The sequence below is a fragment of the Electrophorus electricus genome, chromosome 6, assembly GCF_041902795.1.
Source record: "Electrophorus electricus isolate QZ-2024a chromosome 6, ASM4190279v1, whole genome shotgun sequence".
NCBI lineage: Eukaryota > Metazoa > Chordata > Actinopteri > Gymnotiformes > Gymnotidae > Electrophorus > Electrophorus electricus.
The window spans coordinates 22,296,484-22,316,154 of NC_137502.1; the positions used below are offsets into that span (position 1 = coordinate 22,296,484).

Sequence of the window (19,671 nt, forward strand, 5' to 3'; positions counted from 1 at the left end):
TTAGATTAAGATTTTAGATTGGCAGTGTTTAATGGTGTGAAAAAAGATATAGGATTACTGAGGCATGCACAGTATTTTACAGGTCACCTAAACAATGCGTCTCTTTATATTACATTTCCATAAAGATGAGGAAGTGATTGTAGTGGAATGGTCTATCTGATCTCACTGCAGTGATATAGACAGTAATCCAGTCACGAGTGCTGTGCACACGCCATCCTGACATAAGCAGAAAGCAGGAAGCCCCCTGCCTCCTCACCATTTCAGTAGTTTCTCCCTGGCTCATAAATCAAAACGATTTCCCAAAACATTTTGATTATCGATAATATTATATTACCAAGTCGTTTAAACAGATAGGAAGTCCGTAAACGTTTATTACTACGACTGACTTCTGCTAATGAGCTGGATGGAAAAGCTACTTAGCTAGGTCTTATTCTATGAAGAATGATAAGGAATCAAACTAATCAAACTATCAAACTACTGTAGCTATATAAATTGTTCAAGGTGACATTTCTGACAGATTCGCTAATCTACTTCTATACCGAATTGGGGAGCAATTTTCAGTAGACGTTACAGCGCTTTATTACGTGTGTCGTACAGACACAAAATATGCTAGCTCTTCTACCATCTTGTTTATGATTTATAAACATGCGGAAAGAACAGCTTACTGTCAAAAGGCCAACGCAAAGTATGGAGAACGGCTGTGGAATGTCCCACGTCGGCTTCCGTCCCAGATGACTCCCACGCTGACGTGATGGTGCGATGCTTGGTTCAGTGAGGAGCTCAGTGTAGCAACAGCGTCGTTAAGGCTGCGCCGCTACCGACCTCAGCGGGGTGTGTTTAGTCCGAATAGCTCGTGCCGTGCAATGAAACAAACCTGTTTTAGGACACCCTGACACGTCCAGCGTGTTCAATGCGGGTCAAGGAAGGTCTCGGTGGCCGCTATGGACACTAATGACAACAAGGTAAGCCGTTTTATTCGTTACCTGTTCAGCTAGCCATTAGCCCATTTCTCCCAAGATAGCTGGTTAGCCAGTTACAAGCTAACCAACTACAGACCAACACCGACCCCTGAGCTACTTCTAGCTTCCTAGCTAATCCGCTGTCTAGCAGCTTTGCTAACAAGCTAGTTGTCTAGTTATATAGGTTAATCTTCTAAAGAAAGGCCGACCTTTATGCAACGAACGTTTGTAGAAGTATTTTTAAAAACAAGCACAGTCGCCACTGTCGTTTTTTGTCTGCTAAGTTACATGTATTCACAGCTAACGCTAGCTATCTTATGTGAAAAACCCGCGATATTATATTATAGATTTTAGCCAATTATAGCAATAATAGCTAATAGTAATAATAATAATTAGCATGTAGCTATTTATTTTGTGGAGTGACGGGTGCTATGGTTACAGTTTGCACAAGCATTCCAACAATATTAGTTTCATATTATTTTAACTTGCATGTACCACATAAACCTGACAGTTTAACACTTTTCCGGCAGTTTATATGGCGACATCAAATTGCACTTGGCCTTGGGGTGTTACCCTTAGCAAGTTGAAACCTCCTACACTGTCTCTTGCCGAACAGCTAATATATTTCGTTGAGGCTGGGTTGGTAAACTGTTATCAATAACTGCTTAGCACAGCGTATCAGCTAGCTTGCGGAGTCACACCTGTGGCATTTCTGACATTACTGTGTTGGTGTTGTAGTCTAACTATAAAGTTATAGTTCTGGTTTTTCTGCATTGATGACAACATTCCATTACCCTCTCTCTTAAGTAATCATAACCTTTCCTTAGTCGTTTCCCTTGTCAGTCTGATGTATGCTGTTAGGAATGTACACGGTCTAAATATAACCCGAGTTAAATTATGCAGTGTATGATTTTTAAAAAGACTCGTCAAGTTTTTCCTGTTTCTATATTGCTCTTGCTTATTCCTGCTGTCCCTCATGGATATACCCCCTCCCTCCGCTGTTCAAGCACAACAACAAACCCTTTATTTTCCACAGCGAAACTGACAAAGTCCAGGAGAGAAAGAGCTGAAAGGACAAAAGGCTGCAATAGCTATTCCCCCCCCCCCCCGTTAAGGATGGGCTTGGGAGTCGAAAACCCTATTGTGATGCATGTGGGGTCTCTGAGCTTACAGACACATAGAGCATTTTTCCAATTATGATCTCACTTTCTTAGTGTAATTATCTTATCTGCTACAGCTGTTCTTTGTACACCTTTGCTAAGCCTTGAACAATAATCCACTATTTTAACCTACATCTTAAACTTATTGCAGTCACTAGAAACCACCTTATGGCATCTGAACTGGCCAGTGGCTCTATTCAGTTTATGGTTAATGGCATTATGGTTAATAACAATTGTATAGTGATTATTTTTGCTATTCTCAATACTGCTTTGCAGAAGTGGAGGGAAATTAATGCATGACCTTGCTTGTTTTGCGGAGCGTTATTTTTGTGCTGACTCTGTTTGTTTGAGTGTCTGAAGAGTGTGTGGTGGACTTGATTGTGATGTGTGTAAGTGACAGTGTGGTCAGCGATGGGGTGATGGAGAAAGTCAGGGGAGCTCAACCCACTGGCCACAGTTGAACAATTGCTGCTTGTCCCTATCCACACACGGTCACTGTCCATTCATAGCTGCAGTGGAGGAACTTGTATTTGAACTTTGACCTTGGAACGCTTTTGCATCTGAACTTTTTTTTTTTTTTTTTTTTTTCCCCTCTCTGTTTGAAATTTAGGCCAAGACCTAATTTTATATTTTACAAATATGTGCTTGCACATGCACACACACATGCAGGAAGTGCATGTGGGACAGTGTGGCATGTCTGGTGGGTGTGGGGATAGAGAAAGTCTTTTTGAGACTTTCGCCCACATGTCCTTTGGGTCAGATTCAGCTTGTGCCAGACTAAGACCTCTCATCCCTGCTCATCTCCCTCTCTCCCTTGAATTTTCTTGGTCTCTCACGCTAACTCTTTCTCTCTCTTTTTGCTCATGTCCTGTTCTCTCTCTCTTTTTTGTGCTTGTATGTCCTATTCTCTCTCTCTCTCTCTCAAGCTTGTGTCCTGTTCTCGTTCTCTCTCTCTCTCTCTCTCTCTCTCTCTCTCTCTCTCTCTCTAAGCTTGTCCTGTTCTCGCTTTCTCTATCTCTCTCTCGCTTGTGTGTCCTGTTTTCTCTTTCTCTTTTCTCTCTCTCTCCTTTGAGACTGTTTCTTCTGTTCTCTCTAAAATAATGCTTACTGTGTATAGAACAGCTCCAACACCTCACATTCATTTTATGCAAGTCCCCTGCCCTAATATAGTGACCAACTGACTCAGTGAGTTCATTAATATTCAGTCTCTGAGAGTGGGTGTGGCATCACTGGTGTGTATTTGCTGTGGGTTCTAGGAAATAACCACGAGTTGGAACTGGATCTGTGGGTCTCGCAAGCCTCTTTTATCTATTGCAGAAGCACGGTGGGTCAGATATTGGCCAGGTGCTGAGTGTATTAGCCTTTGGTAACCAAAGCAGTCGAAGAGCAGGAATGGTGGCACAGCCTGCCACAGGTGTCCAGAGCGCCTCCATGTTTGTACCCTACTGCACTCAGTTATATTTAGTTTAGCATTTAAATGTCGGTGTCATTCCGGCTTGTACTTCCATAGGTATATCTCTCCTTCCTAATCAGACTGCTTTTCCAGGTGCTGTCATGTTTAATTTTTTTTTTTTTTTTTTTTTTAATGAAAAAGAAATCATGTTAGAGAGGAACACAACTTACTCTTACAGTTTATCGTTCACTGCATGTGGTGACGTGTTGAGGTAATGCAGAATAAACAACGCGATGCACTTGTTTCAGTGATGGGAAGAAATGGTGTGAAAAGGGGTGCAGTGACAGTCGTGTCTGAGCTCTGCTCTCCGGCGGCACTCTTTTCAGTCTGTAGGTGGAGCTGTTGCAGGTGGTTTCAGCAGGGTCATGCAGCACCTGCGCTCTATCAGCAGTTTCACTTCCACTATGTGAATTTCTGCTGTTGGCTGTAGAATGAAGTCCCCCATTTTTCACATGAGCTAACACCACAGCATGTGCTATATCAATTATTTTACATGTCCATTCAGCACACAGAAATCTGGGCTAAGTTCTAAGTGTCCAAGTATATAGAGGGACATTGGGAATGTGATTGCTATAAGTCATAGTTAATTTAAAATAATGTGCAGACTATAAGGTTACCAGAAATGTACATCAGAAAAGCTTATTAGGTGGCTAATTTGGGACAACAGATATCAGCTGTTTAGATATGAGTAGTGGTTTTAGGATCACAAAGTGCTTGGTGACATGCCTAACTAGGGGTGCTGCTGATGGTAAAAATATCTCTTTTGGAGCTTACACTGTGTGTGTGTGTGTGTGTGTGTGTGTGTGTGTGTGTGTGTGTGTGTGTGTGTGTGTGTGTGTGTGTGTGTGTGTGTGTGTGTGTGTGTGTGTGTGTGTGTGTGTGTGTGTAGGATGTGAAGTTGTCAGCTGAGGTAGAACCATTTATTCCCCAGAAAAAAGGTGTTGACTCTGCCCTGTTCAGCATGAGTGTGTCTGGAGAGGGAGGAGGCGGAGCCACAGGGGCAGAGCCAGCCCCCATCCCATCTTATCTCATTACCTGCTACCCCTTTGTACAAGAGAACCAGCCTAGCAGGTAGGTTACGCCTGTGCAAATCAAATTATCATTACAGAGGTGCTGGAACAGAACAGGAGAGAGAAACACCACACACACACACAAAGATGAATGTGTACAATGTCATATTAATGACTAGCATTTTAGATATTCTTGTGCTCATTTCTGAAAAATGTATTATGTCACTATGAACTTTAACTATGAACTATGAGAGAGTGCGTGCATGTCTGTGTGTGTCTGCGTGTGAGTGAGTGTGAGAGCGTGAATGTGTGCAAGAGTGCGTGTGTGTGTATGTGTGTGTGACAGAGAGATCAACTCTGATCTCGCAACATCCTGCCTTTTTCTTTCCTGTTAATTTTGAATTGTAGGAAGTGACCACATGGGGTCTAAAGAGTGTTTGTGCATGTGTGTATGCGTTTACATGTGTACTTAGTAGCTGTCTTTTAAGCTGTATCTTCTGGGTCAGACACCTTTACACCACTGAATACTCTCTGACACCATGTTGCATTCATAATATTCAGTATGTTTTCATTTAGTCATTGTATGTATGATCTTATCCATAAGATCTTTTATGTGTAGGATTGTATCCAGAGTCTCTTATAAATCTGTCCTCTTCTCTTTACATGTCTCACCCTCTGTTTTCATCTCCCTCCCTCCCTCCTTCAGCAGACAGTTGCCTGTGTATAATGGGGACCTGCGATGGCAGCAGCCTACTGCAGGTGCAGGTGGGCCGTTCTTGGCCTACCCCATCCTGTCCTCACCTCAGCCCCCCGTCTCCAACGATTACACTTACTATCAAATCATGCCCGCTCCCTGCCCGCCCATGATGGGCTTCTACCAGCACTTTCCTGGGCCATACCCTGCGTCTCTGCAGACTGGCGTGGTGAACCCTGTATCAGACTGCGACAGGCCCCCCCCACAGGGTCAGGCGTTCGGGATAGCAGCCCAGAGGGGGCGGGGAATGCCACGAGCTCCTGTCCTGCCCAAGGTATGATCCCGCCTCCACACACTCCATAGATTCTGCAGTCGGTGTTGTAGCCTCACCGTTGCAAGTGCAGATTGTCCAGTGTCTTTGACAGTCCTGCATACTGTCAACACTGTAATTCAGGATGGTTGTGTGCTGCATTATTCAACCCATTGTTTATTAATTAGTTCATTTATATTATGCATTTACGACAGTTGTTTTCACAAAGTAGATTTTGTTTTAATAATATTTTGTTTTCCTTTCTGACAGCAGCAGCAGGTTGCACAGCCAATGAGAGCCAGGCGGCCAGTGATGCGTAGCGTGGCAGTGCAGAAGGAAGTGGGTGCCGCAGGGCCTGATGGGAAATCCCGCACGGTCCTGCTTGTGGATGCCGCACAGCAGACTGGTATGCTCCTAAACCTTTGACCCCATAATGCATTTCACCTAACAGCCCTCATACCTGAATAGTGCTCTCATGCTAACAGTATCATAGTGATTTCAGCTGTATTGACCTAGGTAACATAATAATCAGAACACATTTATTGTTGCATGCCACTGAGATTTCCTAGCAGTGAAGTCTCAAGTATAACAGATCATTTCAAAATTACTTACCAAATGACTGATCTAATGTTCTGGTGAATCATACAGCATGTGCTTCTGGGATTCTATGGTCACATAATACATGGAGGAATGTCCATTTCTATCAAGGAACAGGTATTCAAAATGTACTTCAGTAATATAATTATACTATGACACCTTATCATCTGTTGCTGATAACACAGGGTTATACAGGGTTGAGTAGTTGTTGGTATGATAAAGCCTTATATTTAATTGACACAGAACTTCAAAGAGTTTACTAGACGTTTAAAGTTTACTAGATGCTTTCAGTGTCTGTGCTGTTTGATGGGGTTTGCTTTAGGTGGCCACCACTCATAACAGCACTGAGTCACAGAGGTCCTTAGTACGCGAAGCAGAGCTTTCGATTAAGGCTGAATAAACATGGTTAATCAAACAGACAGCACAGGAGATTGCAGATGGTATCAGTCTAGTTTTGAGCTCATTTCCTTGTTTATAGTTGCACAGATGGATTTATGATTTTGTTAGGCATGCAGTTGGTGAGAGGATTTCACGTAGTCACACTGGAATGCTGAGTGCAAGCAGTGGAGGGAGTTGTCACAGACGCAATGATATCAGACTCTCTGGGACGTGAGCACTATCTATTATAGGTTAACAGCTAAAGGCAAAGCCATTATAAAGCTGTCATGTAAAACAGAACGCTGGCTATCGTGATTCATCATGGTAGTGATTAGTAGATGGTGAATAACATAAGCTAGCCAGCTAGTGAGGTCCTGTTTACTTTGAGTAGGTGTTAGTAGTAATAGCAATATATAAGTGAATATCAATAGCCTGTGTATTTTCATGAGCTGTAGTGAGTTAGTGCCATGAGCAGTACTTGCAGCAGTCCATGGTTTAGAGAGGCCAAAAGGGCAGGCGACCCTGTAGGACAGGTGACCCTGATGTACTCTTTTCACAAACATTTCCTCCATCATGAAAGTCATAGATTATATGCCATGTTTCTTGCTCAGACTTTGAAAATGGTGCTCGTTTCACATTTTAAGAGTTCTTCCAGAATTTCTTACTAGTGGTTTTTGTGTAGTAAACACTATTTGTGATCTTTAAAAATGGTTTGTTAGATGACTCAAAACTGTTCTGAAGGCAGCGTTACCTTGGAGGTAGAATGAAGATAATTGGTTAATAGTCATAGGTGGAGAGTAAAGTGATTGGTTAATCTTGGAGGCAGAGTGATTGTAATTGTTCAACAGTCAGTGGCCTAAGAATAACATTATTCGTTAACAAGCAATGGGCGGACATTTTCAAATGCCATACATTCACCCTACGTGGCATCTCTGCTGTGACAACCAGAAATTACTTTAAGAGAAATAAGAATATGCTGTAGCAGTCAGCGAATCCGAAGCAGTCAGGATGGTAGTTGATGTCTGACTATTCATGTATGTAAGTTTGGTTTTATTCTGCATATTAATGTTTCTGATAGTGTGTTTCTAATAGGACACACTATTAGAAACATTAGTATCTGTTCAAAACACTTTTTGAGATTAAATGGTGATTAACATCATAAGCAGAATTAACATACATAAGCAGAATTGATTAACATACATAAGCAGAAATACCCCTCTTATTCCGGGAAGGTGGTTATTTCATTTTAATACCTGCATCAGAGGCAGTAGGGTATTCATAAATATATCTTACTGCAGTTTCCTCAGATGAAGCAGTCATGTAATGCTACTGTTCCACGTTTATTTCTGCCTCAGAGGCAGCAGAACCTTTATAAATCATCGTGCAACTTCCTTACACAGAACATTATCACCATGTTATTTATAATTATTTTTCTTTCAACACCACCAAGTAAAAATGGAGGGTTAGATAAACACAAAAACATTGACTGCCATTGTTGTTGACATCACATTTAGCTAGTATTCTTAACAGTTAGCATTAGTTTGCCTGCCCAGCACCTTGCTAGCTAACCAAACCCAAATGAGTAAATAAGATGCTGGGTGATGCCAGGACTTGCAGTCTCCCACTGCGAATTAAAAAAAACGGCGTGTGTACGCCTGTGTCAGATTTCCCAGGTGAGGCGTGCGGTGCAGGTGGGGGCAGCAGGTGCGTGTCGGACAGGGTGAGCCCTCTCCAGTGCCGGGGGAAGGTTCGGCGCCGACGCCCATCCCAGCCTACCGAGTCCTCCAGTGAGCACGGGGCTAGCGAAGCCGACATCGACAGTGACAGTGGGTACTGCAGCCCGAAGCACAACCAGGGAGTGAACAACGCCCGCACCACCGACCACACCAACACACTGGTACACACACATCTCACACCCACCCTTATACCTTAAGCAGCAGTACATTACTGTAGCAGTGATAAGTTATGGGGAAAGCTGTAAATTTTAGTGTTCCGTGCCAAGTACATAGCCAGTGTGATCTCACTTCTGTGTTATTGCCTCTGCAGGGTGTGGAGGCTGGCGTAATGACTGGTGAGTGCCCTCACACGGACAACTCATCTTACTTTCCATCTGCTGTTGGCAGATCACACTTAATATTATAGAACTAGATGGGTAGTCATGGATAAGGTTCAAGTTTGGTTTATTTGTCACGTACATAGTCATACACGGTATAACTCGCAGTGAAAAAGGTCTCCTCTCTATCACTGTAATAAATGAATAGTTAATAACATATAAATCAGTACTGTGTGTGTGTGTGTGTGTGTATTGTGTGTGCTAACAGCAGTTAGCTGGGTGAATGTAACATCTCAGGCCACCCAGAAGCCCTGGGCAGACAGAACCTCCCCCTTCCACAGGAGCAAAATGCCTGACCAGCGAAACTACTCACAGGTAACTCAGCCAGGTCTCACAGTGAGAAACTGCTCACGGGTAACTCTCTAGTGCTTCTGAGACTGAAGACTATGATAATTTCTGACATGCCAGAAGATATTTCAAGATCTCACAGTGTGACCACTGCTATGAATTACATCTAAAAGAAACAATGGGGAGCGGCCTGGAATTATGCACAACTCGCCTGCCAGTTCCAAATAAACAGCAGCATGGTGAAATGAAAATGTCTGTGTAACTCAAAAGAGGAAAAAGAATTTTGTGGAATTATAGCAGCAGAGAAAATGTCTTTTGAATGTCTCCTTTTGAATGAAACTTGGCTTCTTCAACTTCGGAGCCTTGTTTTTCCAACACTGCCGTTGTTGTTCAGGGGACTTTGCACAACCCCATTTTTTGCCACAACAAAGTCATATATGGATGACAAATGCATAATGTCAATTTTCTAACATCGTGCTTTTATCTCCAACAAGCAAGACCATACGAACGAGATTTCAGCTGCAGCTCACACAGCATCACATACAACAAATGTACAAGGCCGCTGGAGTTGCACAGTGTAAAGCCATCTTCAGCGAGGCGTCCTGCTTACAGGCAGTTCAGTCAGGGTTTTTGGTGAGAACCCCACAGGGAAGTCAGTCAGGTTTTATAGTGAACATGTTCTCACAGGTAACTTGGACTGGTTTCGCTCTACTAAACACCAGGCAATGTGCGTGATGATGGTGAATGACTGGGTTGCCTTTGTTTTTAGAGCATGTTTCGTGTATGTTGAAGTTTTTGTCAAAAATGGTTTGAATTGAATTCGGCGATTTTAGATAAAACACCTGCCGTGATGCTGAAGACACAAGAGCACTTTGGCCTTCAATCCATGCAAAAGTAGAACAGACAGTGAAAGGCCCCATAGTCATGGCTTTGATCTTCCTGGAACACTTCCTGGAACAGCCTGCTTGGACTAGGCTGTCCTAATGTTAGTCTCTCTCCACGCTTGTGCTAAGACCATCTTATAAATGTCTCTTTAGAACCTCATTTTAAAAATAATCGTCTGTTTTTGAAATGTGTATATAGTAAATCATTAAATTAAAAACAAAAAGTAGTTTCCTTTTAAAGTAATCTTAAGTATTAGGTGAATATAAACAATGCGGTGAATGGACATCCCATTTAAAAAGACAAACATGCACCACCACAAGCAGCACAAAGTGACTCCTCACCAAAACGCACTCTGGTGCCATCTTGTTCCCCATCATCCCATTTCAGAATTTAGTGCCTCCCACTTATCTATGACTAATTTCAGATTTAAGCACAGTCAAGAGCACAGCAATCTTCTACTCACCTCCTGCTGATGCTTCCCAGTCAAAGAAAGCTAAAGTGTGACTGAGCTCAATCAGTGAGTCTCCCTATTGAGATCAGACACGCTCCCTCTGTACTGTCCTTTCAGTCAAACGTAAAACGCATTTTAAGTCAAAATGTATGTGAATGTGTGGAGTGCGTTTATCTAATCTTTAAATTTTTTCATTTTTACTATTTTTTTTTCATTTTGATAACTTTTTACTCTTATCTCTATAAAGCACTTTTGTACTTGTATTTATTTTTCTGTTTATGCAGTTAAACACGTACATAGATTTGCTTTTGTGTGTGGAATAACATTATCTCTCCCTCCGTGTGTGTGTGTGTGTGTGTGTGTGTGTTTGTGTTTGTGTTTGTGTGTGTTTGTTTGTGTGTGTGTGTGTGTGTGTGTGAAGGAGTTCCAGATGGGTTCTGGTGGCCATGCAGGAGGAGCCCAGCGGGGGTGTGTGGGGAGCCAGAAAAGCCTCCAGCAGGGCAGCACTCAGACTGCCTCCCACCCTGCCAACCCCCACCACACCCCTGAGCCCCTCTTCTTCCAGGTAGGGATTACACACACATGCAAAACCCCCAGAGTTCCATGTTGACTTTATTTATTGGAATGTTCATTGTCCCGAATATATCCTTGCATGTTAGTGTTATTCACATATAAATAATCTCACACAAGCGATTATATGTTCAGTTAAGGTTATTTATTCTTAAAATAGGTGTACATTCTCACAATATACTTTTTACTTATTTTCTTTTTGTTGTAAATAACAAAGGTTTTACACTGGTTTCAAAACAAACATAATTCACCTTAAATGACTTTCTACAAAATCACATTTTGTTAACATTGAACTGTTTTCATTCATTTCTAATGTAGATAGTCGCTGAAAGCTCTTTTCTCTTTTAACCGTGTGATATGCTGTTGTGACTAATTTGGTCAGTTCGGAATTGTATTTGCTGTTTTTTCTGTTGTATGCACATCCTGTGATCCACACATTACTGACTTTTTTTTTCGGTGCTTTACGCAATGTGACAGTTTTGTTGTGATACTCTAGCTACTGTTTTTTGCAGTCCTGACAAAAAAGAGCCACTTTTTATCTGTCTTGTGAGGATACTCACAAGAAACCTCTCAGGTACAGAGGGGTCCGCATCAACCTATGAGGGAATGAAGCTGCGCTCTCACTTTGCTCCATACGCATGCTTCAAAGACATTTCTTGTGCCCCTCTCTCTGATGTCGTTTATCAACAGATATCATTGGTTTGTTTTGACTGTACGTATGAACGGATGAGATCGCTTTTTGTATTACGAGGGGTTAAATATTCAAGTGAATTGAGCCTCAGTTAAATTGTTTTGTTAACATATTGGGCCCCCACCCCAACATGAGTTGGCCCAACCAGGCAAGTGATATTTCATGCCGCTGACCCCACGTTGTTTTACTTGCCCCAGCCATTCATGCAAACATTACTGTTGAGCCCCCCCAACACTTTTACTGGAGGAGAGGCCTCAGTGTATTTTCCCTGCTGCATATCCCACACACAGATCAGCTCACACATTTGATGAATGGAGGCAGGTATTGTAAAGCCCACTGAAGTCATGTCCTAGTTAATGTCTGCATCACAGAGATCACTGGGGTAAATTTACCTCATGGATACAACTGACAGCTCATGCGATGCTGGGCCATTTTTGGGGCTGTTAAACTTAAAGGCATCATTTTTGAATGATTGTTTTTGATTTGTCACCTGTGCAGGATGAGGAGGAGTTTCCTGATTTGACCACTGGGGGCACTGTGCAGCGGAACAAGCCAGACCAAGCCCAGCTCAAAATGCCCAAACCGCTGGTGAGTTTTCTTCTGGAGCGAGATGTGGGTCTACACCAGAACAATGACCAGCAGTCACTGAATGAGGTGTGTGTGTGTGTGTGTGTGTGGCTGTCTATGCATGCAGCTGGATAACCTTCCGGAGAATTCTCCCATCAACATTGTGCAGACTCCGATCCCCATCACGACGTCAGTGCCCAAGCGAGCGAAGAGCCAGCGTAAGAAAGCCCTCGCAGCTGCCCTGGCCACAGCACAGGAGTACTCTGAGATCAGTATGGAGCAGAAGAAACTACAGGTACGTACACACACACACACACACACACACACACACACACACACACACACACACACACACACAGCCTACAGATCAGGAGTACCTAGATAATAGTGAGGATTTGTTTCATATAATACAATTATAAAGCTAATTCAGGCAGCCTGTATACACATCTGATATTTGTGTGTGTGTTTAGGAGGCTCTGATAAAGGCAGCGGGTAGGAAGAGCAGGACTCCGGTGCAGCTGGATCTGGGGGACATGCTGGCGGCTCTGGAAAAACAGCAGCAGGCCATGAAGGCACGGCAGCTCAACAATACCAAACCCCTCTCATACACAGGTACACACACACACACTCATTCTTAACAATACCAAACCCCTCTCATACACAGGTACACACACACACACACACACACACACACACACACACTCATTCTTAACAATACCAAACCCCTCTCATACACAGGTACACACACACATTCATTCTTAATAATACCAAGCCCCTCTCATACACAGGTACACACACACACACACACACACACACACACACACACACACACACACACACACACTCAAAATATCAAACCCTCATATACAGGTACAAACATACCATACCAAACCCCTCTCATACACAGGCATACACACTTCCAAACGCATCTCATATACAAGTGTGTACATGTGTCTGTGTGTTTGTTGGGACAGTGGGTACGACTGCAATGTTCCACAGTAAGGATGTCCTCAGTAAAGGTGTGATGAAAGCTTCATACACCCCCCCCCACAACATGCTGGATTCTACTGCCCCTCGCATGAAGAGGGGCAAAGAGAGAGAGATCCCCAAAGTGAAGAGACCCACTGCTCTCAAGAAGGTACAGTCTCAGCAGCCATGCCCCTCAGACCACTCCCACTTCTCTAGCACAGTAACCAAGCGCACTCATAACACACTAAATGCACACACTAGCAGAGAGCTTCAATTCCAATTGACCGTGTGTGTGGGTCTCCATTTGCCTGCATGCGTGCATCTGTCTGTGTGTGTGTGTAGGTGATCTTGAAAGAGCGTGAGGTGAAGAAGGCCAAGCTCTGTGTGGACCAGCCATCAGGAGTGGAGGAGCAGCAAGATGATGAATTAAACTTTACAGACACACTCACACAAGAAGGGGTCTCACAGGAGGGTGTGTACATGAATGCACGTGTGCATGCTTTCACAGCCATAGCATAACTTATGGGAAAGAAGAAAGCACAAGTAGTCCTCGCAAGTCGGGTTTTCTCAATTTTACTGCATTTGTGGGGATATTGTGTACTTATGAGGACTCTCAAATTGTCTGCACATCAACAACAAATGATAATGTCTTCTTCTCTAAACCCACCTCTCTCTCTCTCTCTCTCTCTCTCTCTCTCTCTCTCTCTCTCTCTCTCTCTCTCTCTCTCTCTCTCTCTCTCTCTCTCTCTCTCTCCCCCTTGCTATGTTTGTCTGTCTGTGTGTGGGCTGTGTGGTTTGTAGACAACGGTCTGAGCATGGCCAGTGATGCGTCACTGTCTCCAGCCAGTCAGAACTCCCCATATAGCATCACGCCCGTGTCACAGGGCTCACCTGCCAGTTCAGGCATCGGCAGCCCCATGGCCACCTCCGCCATCACCAAGATACACAGCAGGAGGTTCAGAGAGTGAGTAGGCTTGCGCTCTCTCTCTCTCTCTCTCTCTCTCTCTCACACACACACTCTCTTGGTGCAGCTCTAAAGCATGCTGTTGAAGATGTGTGGATGTTTACACATATATATGTGCGCGTGCGCGCACACATGCATTCTTATTTTATGCATGTTAATCTTATTTTATTCTGTCAGTTCATTTCTTTAAATTCTTTGTTCTACATTTTCATTCCTTTTAATTCTTAATTTATTCTATTTCTTATTTTCATTGCTCTTATTTTAATTTAGGTTTTATCTCTTAATTTTGTATTTCTTTAACTTCTGTTAACTTTAATATGTTTGATATATGTTTTATTTTAATAATGTTTTACTTTTATTTATGGCAAGGACTTTCCCATGGTGATATTTTATATTCTATTTATGATGTGAAGCACTTTAAATTACAACTGTTCTTTCCATGCATACATGTGCACATACACCCACCCAGATAATCTGGAAATATTGTGTGTTCTGTTCGTGTTTTGTTGTTTTTTCTGATTCTCTGTGCAGGTACTGTAACCAGGTGCTGAATAAGGAGATAGATGAGAGCGTGACCCTGCTCCTGCAGGAGCTGGTGAGGTTCCAGGAGCGCGTGTATCAGAAGGAGCCCACCAAAGCCAAAGCCAAGCGCCGTCTGGTCATGGGCCTGCGTGAGGTCACCAAGCACATGAAGCTCAACAAGATCAGATGTGTGATTATCTCCCCCAACTGTGAGAAGATACAGGCCAAGGGTGAGGGATACTGCTTGCACGCGCGTGCACATACACACACACACACACACACACACACACACACACACACACACACACACACACACACATTCTGTGTTCTCCCACTGAGATATCAAAATATATCGTATTAAAATGCATGCGTGTGGTTGTGTGCAGGTGGTCTGGATGAAGCTCTCTATAATGTCATCGCCATGGCGAGGGAGCAGGAGATACCATTTGTTTTTGCACTGGGCCGCAAAGCGCTCGGACGCTGTGTTAACAAACTCGTTCCAGTCAGTGTGGTCGGCATCTTCAACTACTCAGGAGCAGAGGTACGCACGCACGCACGCACGCACGCACACACACACACACACACCACACACACAGTCTCTCCCTGAGATTTTGGGGTGTGTGTGTGTCTTTCTCTGTACCTGTGTGTTTTTGTGTACCAATGTTCATGTGTGTCTGTGTCTGTGTGTGTGTGTGTGTGTGTGTGTGTGTGCGCGCGCACGTGTATGAAGAGCCTGTTTAACCGGCTGGTGTCTCTGACGGAGGAGGCACGGAGGGCCTATAAGGACATGGTTTCAGCTCTGGAACAGGAGCAGGCTGAGGAGGCTCTGAAGAACGTTAAGAAGGTTTCTCATCACATGGGCCACTCACGCAACCCCTCTGCTGCATCCGCCATCTCTTTCTGTAGCGTCATCTCAGAACCTATCTCAGAGGTCAACGAGAAGGAATATGGTACGACATAGCACAGTCTACCCAGCTGCAGACCCAACATAGGGGGTCATCACTAATGGTTCTGTAGCCCAGAAAAGTAATTTTGTGTGCGTGTGTTTTAGAAACCAACTGGCGGACAATGGTGGAGAGCTGTGATGCTCCAGAGCCTCTGGAGAGTGATTCCAGTAGTCGAACCCCCAGCGTTGCTAAAGACAGTGAGAGTAACCCACAAGCCCCACCCACAGACCCAACCCCGCCTCAGCCTGCAGCCACACCCACAAATGGGGCAGGGCGCACAGGAGGTGCAGCCCCGAGCTTGGACCGGGAGGAGGGGCGCGTGGAGGACCGTCTGGAGTGGGCATCACAGCAGAGCACAGAGACGGGGTCTCCCCACGGGAGTTGCAGGGACCTGCTAAATTCCTCCATCACCAGTACCAGCAGCACCCTGGTCCCTGGCATGTTGGAGGAGGCTGAGGAGGATGAGGATGATGAAGATGACTACGCGCCCGAACCCATCCTTGTGGAGGTGCCACCCCTTAGTAGTATGGTGGAGACATGGGTGAGCACCACCCTAGAGAACCTGCAGCTGTCCAACAAGAGCCACCACGGTTCTGACGACGAAGAGGAGGAGGAGGAAGAGGAGGATGTGGGGGCAGTTAGTGATGAGGATGAGCTTGACTCATCTCATCTCACTGAGCCATCTGTGGAGGAGAAGCAGATTCCCGAGTCTCAAAGCAACACTGGCTAATTGACCACCACACACAGACCACACACAGACCACACACTCCTTCTCCCTCACTTAGCTTGTCTCACACGTTCTTCAAAGCAACAAAATCTCAGGAAACCGACAGACCAACCACACACACACTTTTTTCCTGTCGCCATGCCAGCTAGTATTGGCTACACATATACACACACAGCTCAGTTTGCCTCTCTCTTCATACTTGAACAAAGCAGGTCTTAAACTAGGCCACGCGTGTGTGTTCGGGGCCATGCTGCAATATCTTGGTCGTCTTCTGCTTCTGCAACATCAGCAGGATCCATGATTAGGCTGAGGCTCGTACTCTTGGACATCAGTGGTATCACAAGCAAACTCACTCTTAGACACACCCATCCAGACACACCACCATACAAACACGACTCTTCGTCCACCTTGGACGCTTAAAACATCCTCAGTTTTTACTCTCTGTTGCGTAGCTTATTAATTTATTCCTTGCTGTCGATTCCATTTGGTGTGTGTTGAGGGAAGAGCGGATACACGGCTCTGCAGCTCCTGGCCAACGCAACAGATAAAAACCAGTGACATCACCCCGAACCACATCCGCCAGAGAGGCCGAGCGAGTCAGATCAGCAAAGGAGAAACATGGAAGACTAAAGGCTTCAGGAATGTCTTGTTAACTGTTCCTGAAAATAATCAGAGGTTGTGTAGTCTGACAGGACTAATGAGTGTTAATCTGAACAAATCTTTCTGTACATAACATGTATAGGTGTTTCTAATAAGCAAAGTTATTAATCTGTTATATTTATCATGCTTGGAAAAAAAGAGGAAAAAAAAAGTAATTTTTTTTGAGTTTCTCTTTGTGTATTTTGTTTTCCTTTTTGTGTTTGTTGTTTCTGTGTGTGTGCGTGTGTGTTGGGTGAATGTCTCCTTTCTCTGGTCCTGATTAGCTGTAATCTTTTTTCTCTTGGTGCTTTGTATCGGGCTGCAGTAGTTGTCAAGGGGAGAGTCCAGCCTGCTTCTGGTCAGGGGGAGAGCCTAGTTCTGGTTTGTGTCCAGTTCAGCCTAATTCTTGTTTGTTTCTAGCCTGGTTCTGGTTTGTGCTCAGACCAGCCTGGTTCTGATTCCTGAGCTGGCCTAAAGAGCAACAGCTCTGTGCTCCTCAGCCCAGTCCTCTCCTCCTCTAGTGCTGTAGGACAGGATGCCTGACTGCTGTTTCTGTTGTTCACAGGTCTGTCTTTGGTTCGTCTAGACTTCCCTGTTTAAGTGTTATAATAGGTATAGGTCAGGCCATCTGTCGTCAGTAATCAATTTTTAAAACTAACCAAGTCAAATGAAGGAATTGTGCTTTTACTAGTTGAGGAAAAGGAAAATCCAAACCTTGGCCCGTTAATCAGCTGTGACTGTGTTTAAGTGCTGGTCTAGTATCAGCTCCTCTCTGGCCATTCAGTATAATTTATAAAGGAGTAAAATACAAATGCTGATCCTAGATCAGACTACTCACTCCTGAGTGTTTTGACCGTGGGCTTTTTTTATTTGGTTTTTAAAGTCAGAGTTGTTGTGATGAGTGAGTTAACAAGGATTACTCAGAGATGAAACATTTTCCTGTGCCCACAGGTGCTGCTGTTGCTACAGATTTCCTTGGTTTCACACACAGATGTATTACAGGTGGGAGGGTGGGTGGGTGTGTTTGTGTGTGTACCCAGAGTAGTCCTGTGGTGCAGTGGGCAGCTTTCTCCCTGCCTTCCTTCTTCTGTTGAGTAACAGTCACCAGTGTGTCCTTTGCACTATGTAAATAATAGCAAACAAACCTCTTGTAACTAATGTGAAAAAAAAAAAAAGGTTCTATGAAGTATCTTCATTGTGCTGCTTGTGTTTCTATGGCTATTTAAGATGGCGTCTCTGGGTTCAAACGGCACGAACTACCTGTAGACTCCTCTTACACAGTAAATGTTGTCATCATGGCTCCTGACCAGTCATTAATACTATTAAACTCTTTTAATGAAACTAGCTGCGATGGAGACTCAACTCCTTTCTCACAACTCCTTTATCACAGCTCACCTGTACACTAAGGGCAGTTAGACCGTGCAAATTTCAGGACTTGTTCAGCCAATTCTCTTGGGAAAAAAAAGGCAAATGAGCAACTTTTCAGCCCGTGTTACCTAGACGACTGGCTCAACACTTCAGCCCGTGTTACCTAGACGACTGGCTCAACACTTCAGCCCGTGTTACCTAGACGACTGGCTCAACACTTCAGCTCGTGTTACCTGGACGTTGACTCTGAATGTCAGCTTGGCTGCACAGCTCGGCTTCAGCCTTGTTCTTTGTCTTGTGTTATCAGAGAGCTTCTAAATGATGGCAACACAATTAAAAATGAGTGACATGCTTATTTTTCCCTTCTGAACAGGTTTGCATGGCCTCTCCTGTTTATTGAGACTAATACAGCAGAACAGGGAAGGTCTTTCAAGGCTATAAAAGATATTTTTAAAAAAGTGCTATAAAACTCTTCATATACCTTACTTTCTGTCAAATTACACAAAATTGTATTTACTACAAATTTCAGCTGCTGCTCTAATTACACAAGGGTAAAGATTTGCTAAGATGGCACTCAGATATATCTCCACTGTCAAGTGTCCAAGACCTGCGTAAGATGGGTGAGATAGCCAAGCACAGGAGAGCAGAGAAGCAAAGCCTGCAGGAATGAGTCCACGTCTCTTGGCTGCAGACGTCCGTCCCTTGTGGAACCCGAGATTATTTGATTATTCACTGATTAACAGAGTTCTTTGTTATCTGCTTTTGTACAGTTTTTGTTTATACACAATACCATTTACCACTAAACCTTAGTTTAAGTTGTGTTTTTTTTCCAAGTACTAGCATGCCCACTGCATTATCACGTACCCCTAGATCTCCACTATGTTCTTCCTTGGCCTTAACCATCATAAAATGTACCAGGCCTGTTGCATATTGAACTAGTTTCTAAAAATCGGCAAACTTGCTATAAGTGGGTGCCAGCCCCAGGAAGACATTTGCACGTTTACATTATTTATTTGAGAACTTTGTCGGTCTTTCAGTGTATGGTCATCTGATTTCTAATTTGACAAGCAGAAAGACCCGTTTAACATGCATATATCGAAATGTTTTTCTTATGACATGGATAATGGACATTAGAGGTGCAGCGATCTTTTCCCATTGCAGCTCTGCAACACTAGATGGCGTTCATGTATCATACTTTATCACATTTTTAGTTGTTACGAATACAGAACAAAGCTGGCAAAAAACAGAAGCTGTGCTTAGGTACTTGGTCTTATTTTTATATGAAGATTGAGGGGGCTTTAGGGAAATTGAGTGTGTTAAATTCCACTTCTCCAGACTGAAAAATGTTTGCTATGAAGTTTACGAAAAGTTTTGTTTTTGTTTTGGTGGGGGGTGGGGGCTGGTTTCTG

General features: G+C 43.8%; 1 protein-coding gene across 5 annotated transcripts; it reads left to right on the forward strand.

Annotated features, from left to right (window-relative positions):
- The first annotated feature begins 762 nt into the window (after window positions 1–762).
- Window positions 763–18,235, forward strand: secisbp2l (SECIS binding protein 2-like). 5 transcript variants are annotated; one of them, XM_035525538.2, is made up of 18 exons: window positions 763–962; window positions 4,462–4,643; window positions 5,289–5,610; window positions 5,857–5,992; window positions 8,226–8,458; window positions 8,608–8,632; window positions 8,886–8,989; window positions 10,720–10,863; window positions 12,058–12,147; window positions 12,254–12,421; window positions 12,597–12,738; window positions 13,101–13,264; window positions 13,438–13,567; window positions 13,897–14,059; window positions 14,591–14,811; window positions 14,968–15,122; window positions 15,312–15,531; window positions 15,633–18,235. In XM_035525538.2, exons 1-18 carry the CDS (start codon window positions 942–944, stop codon window positions 16,256–16,258), a joined length of 3,246 nt encoding a protein of 1,081 aa, XP_035381431.1. In that variant the 5' UTR covers window positions 763–941; the 3' UTR covers window positions 16,259–18,235. The 5 variants fall into 5 exon arrangements, with proteins under 5 accessions (XP_035381431.1, XP_035381430.1, XP_035381432.1 ...); XM_035525537.2 differs by having other exon boundaries at window positions 5,860–5,992; window positions 8,883–8,989; XM_035525539.2 differs by having other exon boundaries at window positions 5,292–5,610; window positions 5,860–5,992; window positions 8,883–8,989.
- Window positions 18,236–19,671: the final 1,436 nt, after the last annotated feature.